Source organism: Henckelia pumila, chromosome 3 (genome assembly GCF_033568475.1).
Source record: "Henckelia pumila isolate YLH828 chromosome 3, ASM3356847v2, whole genome shotgun sequence".
NCBI classification, from domain to species: Eukaryota; Viridiplantae; Streptophyta; class Magnoliopsida; order Lamiales; family Gesneriaceae; genus Henckelia; species Henckelia pumila.
The window spans coordinates 172390932-172397853 of record NC_133122.1 but is presented as its reverse complement, the minus strand read 5'-3'; the positions used below and the strand labels follow the sequence as shown (position 1 = coordinate 172397853).

General features: G+C 39.8%; 1 protein-coding gene across 1 annotated transcript; it reads left to right on the top strand.

The window, feature by feature from the left end:
- Positions 1–3159: 3159 nt before the first annotated feature.
- Positions 3160–6922, top strand: LOC140889961 (uncharacterized). Its single transcript, XM_073297707.1, has 5 exons — positions 3160–4797; positions 4897–5223; positions 5468–5605; positions 6292–6449; positions 6568–6922. The coding sequence occupies exons 1-5, from the start codon at positions 3160–3162 to the stop codon at positions 6920–6922; spliced, it is 2616 nt and encodes an 871-aa protein (XP_073153808.1).

Below are 6922 nucleotides of genomic sequence, written 5' to 3'. Positions count from 1 at the left end.
TAGAGTAGAAAAATTAGAAAGGAAGAGTGTAAGGGAGTCCCGGCAGCGAGCCTCTCGCTCGAGCGCATTTTTTGCCGCTCGAGCGAGAGCGTTCACGCAGGGCTCGCTCGAGCGGCAAGTTCCTGCACTCGAGCAAGCAGGTTCTATCCCAAAAATTTTAGTTTTCTTGTGTCGGTTCAAAATTTAAGTTTTTGACTTTTTAAGCTCTTTTAAGTGTTTTTAAGATGTTACATAGGTAAAAGTTTCAAATTCAAATTTCCGGGACGGATGAAACGACTCACGTGGATCGATTATGCTATGTATTACATGTTTATGTGATTTCTTCCCCATGACAGATATTTTACCATGAAATGTTTTGAAGTATGTTATGCATGAATGAGTCATAGCATCATTTTTAGTTGCATGATGTTTCTCACGAAGTTTAAGAGCATGGAATGATGAAGTTATGGAACGTGTGAGAAGTATGATGATATGAATGATGCACGAAAATATTTTGATGTTGTATGTGAATTTATGGTGGCAAAACGAACGGATAATACAGGGTTTTGGATTTATGGGTTGAGCTCCGGAAGCTCCTTCCTAAAATATGTGCTCAAGAATGCAGGGTTTCGGATTTTTGGGATGAGCTCCGGAAGTGCCTTCCCAAAATACGTGCTCAACGCAGGGTTTTGGATTTTCGGGTTGATCCGAAAGTGTCTTCTCAAATTATGTGCTCAAACGACGGTTGTCACAAATTCATGCACTTCATTACCTAAGATGTCAAGTTTTCACAACATGTTCATGTTATTTCATAAATTTAAATCTCAAGATTTTTATGAAAAGTTTTATATGCAGTTTTTTGCTGAGTCTTTAGACTCACTATACTTGAATCGTGCAGGTAACTATGATATCGATTCCTTCATTGATGACTTTGTTGGTGGACATGAGGTTGAGCAGGGGGTCGGTCCAGCGGGTAATGCATTACTGCGAGGCTTAAGGATGAGAGTTCATCAAACAATTATTTTATTTTGATGGTTTTGTTGAGGGGAAAAATAAGTTTTATTATTTCTTTTGATGGCCATGTTTGGCAAACTTTGAAGAATTTTTATTTCATTATTTATGTTGCACTTTTTAATCCCCTTAATTATTGAAAAAGTTGTTTGCTTCCGCAAAATTTTTAATTTCCATAAATTTTAAGTACGGATATTTGAGTGACGTTCCGATAGAAATGTTGGGACGTTACAAGATATCACCAAAACATTCATAATAATAAGAAAATAAAATAAAAATTTATAACTCAATGTTAATATTAAAAACGATAAATATAAATATAAAAAATAATTATATGGTAGATAATTATAAAAAATTAATATTAAAACAAAATATTATTTAAAAAAATTCTATTTTTTTAATTTAAAAATATTATTAATATATTCGGGTCGAGCAGAGAATCTCGTCGGGTAGAGTTGCCTATCCCGATCCCGAAATTTATCGGGCTCAGGTCGGGAAAAATACGGGACGAGAACGGGTTGGGAATCGGGAAGGGTCGGGAATTTTCTGAATTTTGCCAGCCCTAGTTGATCTTAACAAGTGAGCTTGATCAGGTGCAAACATCTCATGACTATGCTCCTCCAAAAATCTACTCACTCTCCATTCACCCCTTTTTTCCTTTTAATTTTTAGTTTGGCCTTACAGTTAGTTATAGTGACTGGTTTCTGATAAACTACAATTTTTTTACTAGATCTTTTTTCATCTTTTGAACCTTCACATGAAAAATTAAATACCTTTGATCGAAGTTTATTTGTATGAGAAAAACATCATTGATCACCCTTCCTCACACTAATTTTCTTGACATGTGCGTATTGACAATACAAAAAATAAGCATCTTCCACAGTGTTCACAATCTTACCCACTTCTAGTTTACTCTCTAAAACATCGATAATAGAGTTTTTAATTTGTACCTCAACATTCTCTTGCCCAAAAAATCAGGAACTTCACATTTGGAATATGATCAGTTTCGACTTCTTCACCTTAGTCTCCCTCCAACTCTTAAAGTTACAATGAGTTTTCATATTCCATTTTCAAACAAAAATTATAGCTGAAATGAAATAAATAATTTCTCCACTGTCATTTTCGATGACTACAACAATATTTGGAAAAACAAATTTCATGACTACAATAACGTTGAGAACATCATGCAAATTCAAACTCCACTAACATCATGAGGCAGAAAATAAAAATGCCACTAACATAGAAAATCAGCCAAACAATTCTACAATAAATTTGTGAGTTATCACGATGTTTAGTTACATTTCTTCCGCCTTTTTTTTTATTAGGATTTCAGACCAAATATTATGCACCCACTTTTTTTGACAGTTTAATTTATGAAATGCGTCACAAATATTTTAAAGATTAGTGCAACATTTATTTCTCCACGCAGAAAATAATAAGCTGCGTCTTGATAACCTACCAAGTTTCAGACATTTTCAGGAATTCGATACTCTATTTGAGATGAAGTCTGATACCCCGTAAATTATTTTAACCCAAACCCGTTCCTTATGGGTTAGGAGGGTTGGCCCAATTATGTGATTATTATTATTAGGTAAAGTCCAGCCCAGTTTTCTACCTGTTAGGTCTTGTCATGACCTGGGCTGCTGTTAATGGGCCGACCCGAGCTGGGGCCCAATGGGCTGGGCATACATTTCTAGTTCAAGTAGGACTCGGATGCCTTGAAGATAAGCTTGATCATTTTACATATATTCATGAGATAGGGATAAGTTCGAGGATGGTCCAATGAATGCAGAGTCCTACTACATGACATGTTATAATTTGACTAGGTAACTTACTTTATTAATCCCTATAAATGCAGGTATTGTTATGGTTGTATTCATTCATCAACACTCATTCTCACTTTTACATTCACACACTCATATTCTCTTGTTTTCGCATTCATCATACTCTCTATCTTTAAGACACTGACTTAAGAATCGGAGGGGTCACGCCGAAAACATCTTCGGCACCCCCCTGACCTAGTTGTTGCTCGTGCAGAATACACTGGTGCCCGACCCGACCTGCTTCATAAAGGAGTTGGAGGATCCATTCTACCAGATCGAACCCGAGGTAAAATTCCGACATCATCAATTGGCGCAGTCTGTGGGAATTTTAAGAAAAAGAGTTTCAATGGCTAATCAGAATGGAGATAACCCAAATTTGGATCAGTTGATAAATCAAGCCGTCCAGAGGGCTTTGGCAGAAAGGGGTGAGGTTAATCCTTTGCACCCCGATCAAAACACTCACCCGGAGGAGATCAAAAAGTTGAAAGAGGAGATGGAGCAACTAAGGAAGAAGCAGGCTGGGTACCTAGCTACCACAACCCGAAACATTCCTTTCACTCAGGAGATATTGGATGCCAACCTCCCTAATCATTTTAAATTGCCTCACGTAGGGGAGTATGATGGTAAAGGAGATCCTGAAGAACATCTAGCACGCTTCGAGAATGCAGCACTGTTGCATAAATACTCTGACCAGATCAAGTGTAGGGCTTTCCTCACTACTCTTATAGGACCATCCCAGAAATGGTTCAATATGCTACGCCCTGGGGAGATCAAGGAATTCAAGGATTTTAGTATATCCTTTTTGCATCATTTTGCTAGTAGCAAAAAGCATCCTACTACTACTTTCACCCTCTTTGCAACGAAGCAACGTGAACATGAAAATTTGAGAGCATATATTCGCAGGTTTAGTGCCTTGGCTCTCGAGGTACCCATGGCTACGCCAGATCTGCTTATCAGTGTCGTCATGCAAGGGTTGGATACAAAAGACTTTCTCAAATCTCTAATAAAGAGGCCGCCTGAAACATACGAGGAATTACTCGCCCGTGCTGAGAAATATGTCAACATGGAAGAAATACAGGTCTCGCGAGCAGCTGTAAAGAGGGAACGACCCAAAATTCCAAAGATCAATAGGGTCCCGAGCAGTAATCTAGGGATGAAACAATCATCTCGACCCGCATTGTTGGGTAAATTCACCTCTTACACTAATTTGCGCATGAGCAAAGCCCGAGCTCTGCGAATTTGTGATGATTGGAAACTCACAGAAAGGCCTCCATGGACTGAGAAGGGACCTCAAAATCGAGAATCAGATAAATATTGTCACTTTCACAAGGAGTATGGGCATACTACGGAGAACTGTCGTAAATTAGATCAAGAAATTGAAAGGATAATGCAACAAAATTCTGAAGTAAAGAATATATTAACTCAACTAGAGGGATATCACCCGAATAGAAGACAACGAGTAAGATCTAGACAAGGAGCCAGAACTACTCCTCCCCAAGAAGATTTCAATCGTCCTAATCAAGACCAGTCCAGGAATGACCGAGCTCATCAAAGACCAGCTCTGCCTGCTCGAGGAGTTATTAACATGATTTCCGAAGGGCCCACTGATGGAGATTCCAACATAGCCAGGAAAACTAGCAGTAGAAAATTAACAAATATGGGGATTGACAATCAAATTGTCCATGCTGGCCCGACCCTCTCTTTTGGGCCGGAAGATTTGAAAGGGGTTTCTAGAAACCATAATGATGCACTGGTAATAAGGGCCATGGTCGCAAATTATGATGTGGCCCGGATATTCGTGGATTCGGGCAGTTCTGTCAACGTTCTCTTCCAGGAAGCAATAAATCAAATGGATTTGGGGCAGTACAAGATGGAGCCCGTCGTAACATCACTTTTTGGTTTCATGGGTTATGCAATCCAACCTGTTGGATTAGTGCATCTACCATTAACTTTGGGAACCAGCAATTCTCCTAAGACCAGGATTGTAAGTTTCATTATAGTAGATGCCCCATCTACCTATAATGCCATACTAGGCAAACCTTCCATGACCACTTTTATGGCTGTCGCATTAGCTCTGCATTAGAAAATAAAGTTCCCAGTGGGTTATGAGGTCGGCGAGGTAGAAGATGATCAAGTTATTGCTCGCAAGTGTTATGTGGAGGAGGTCAGAATAGAACAAAAAGTGGCCAGAACTGATAGCGTTGACCAACCTGGACCCTCTGGAATGGAACAAGTCAACCTGATAGAAGACACAGCCGTCACTACTGAAGAAGAAGTCAAGGAAATCATGATCTCCCCTCCTTCTGGGATGGTAAAAGTTGCTCTCACCCTTGAAGCACAGTTGAAGAAACCCTTATTGGAATGCTTGGAAAAGAATAAGGATGTTTTTGCATGGTTAGTTGCAGATCTGGTCAGTGTACGTCGGGAGTTAGCGGAACATAAACTCAATGTAATAAAGATTGTCGTCCTATTATTAAAAAGAAGCGTCATTTTGGTCCCGAAAAAGATGCGGTAATAAAGGAACAAGTCGACGAGTTAATCAGGGCTGGACACATCGAGGAAATACGCTTCCGACCTAGTTATCTAACATAGTCCTAGTTCCAAAGTCTACGGAAAAATGGCGTATGTGTGTAGATTTTCGAGATCTAAATAAGGCATGCCCTAAAGATTGCTACCCCCTACCTAGAATCGATCAGTTGGCCGATTCAACTTCAGGACATGAATTACTTAGCTTCTTGGATGTTTATCAAGGATATCATCAGATCCCTTTAGCAAAGGAAGGCAAAGACAAGGTGAGTTTTGTGACTTCCACATGAACTTATTGTTATGTGGTCATGCCGTTTGGGCTCAAAAATGCCGGGGCTACATATCAAAAATTGATGGATAAAGTATTTAAGCACCAAATTGGAAAAAACATTAAAGTCTATGTGGATGACATCCTGGTCAAGACCCGAGCTGCCGACCAGTTCATTGCCGACCTAACTCAAAACTTTCAGACGCTGAAAAATTACCAACTGAATTTAAATCCTAGCAAGTGCACTTTTGGAGTTCGGGCTGGAAAATTTCTGGGTTACATGGTTACAAGGAGGAAAATCGAGGCTAACCCTGAGAAGTCCAAGCCATCATCTCTATGAGCTCCCCCAGGAATATACAAGAAGTACAGAGATTAACAGGAAGAATTACAGCATTAGCTCGGTTTATAAGCAGATCTACAGATAAAAGCTTATCTTTCTTTAAAGCATTGCGGAAGACAAAAAATTTTGAATGGAATGATGAAAGTGAAAAGGTCTTTCAGGATTTGAAAGCCTACTTAAAGCAATTGCTCGTACTGAATAAGCCCACTCAGGGGGAATAACTATTGGCTGTTACTCCTCGAGTAGCCAGCTCAGTCCTGGTCAGAAAGGATGGAATAAATCATCGACCCGTTTACTTTGTGAGTCATGCCTTGAAAGGGGCCGAACTCAATTACTTAACTCAGGAAAAGCTTGCTTTAGCTTTGGTCATCACAGCAAGAAAATTAAGGCCTTACTTCCTCTCACATCCCATCACCGTGCTCACTAATAGTGCTCTGGGAAAAATTGTAGCTAACCCGGATGCATCAGGCAGACTGGTCAGATGGATCACAGAACTGAGCGAGTATGATATTAAATTTGAACCCCGAGCAGCCATAAAAGCGCAGGCCCTAGCTGACTTCTTGGCCGAGATGTACAGTTCAGTTAGAATAAGAAGAGTTATGGAGGATTTTTGTCGACAGGTCATCATGTAAAACAGGAAGCGGAGCTGGAATTGTCATCATATCTCCTTGGGGTGAAGAAACTAATATCTCTGTTAGGTTGGATTTCCGAGCCTCTAATAATGAAGCAGAATATGAGGCATTATTACTTGGACTAAAAGCAGCACGGAACTTGGGTATTTCCCGAGCTACTATATACTCCGATTCCCAATTAGCCATCCAACAGAGCAATGGAAAGTTTGAGATCAAAGATGAGAAGATGATGAAATATGCCAAGGCATTAGACAAAGTCAAAGAAAGATTCATCGAGCTGAACTTGGAGCTCATCCCCCGCGCTGAGAATATTAAGGCCGACCCATTTGGCTCGCCTGGATAG

Bases quoted from the DNA above. Each gene is read 5' to 3' on its own strand.
- LOC140889961 (XM_073297707.1), top strand. From the start codon at position 3,160: ATGGCTAATCAGAATGGAGATAACCCAAATTTGGATCAGTTGATAAAT. The intron at 5,224-5,467 runs GTCAGTGTACGT...GATCTAAATAAG, and splicing joins CATGGTTAGTTGCAGATCTG to GCATGCCCTAAAGATTGCTA. The intron at 5,606-6,291 runs GTGAGTTTTGTG...TACTTAACTCAG, and splicing joins CAAAGGAAGGCAAAGACAAG to GAAAAGCTTGCTTTAGCTTT.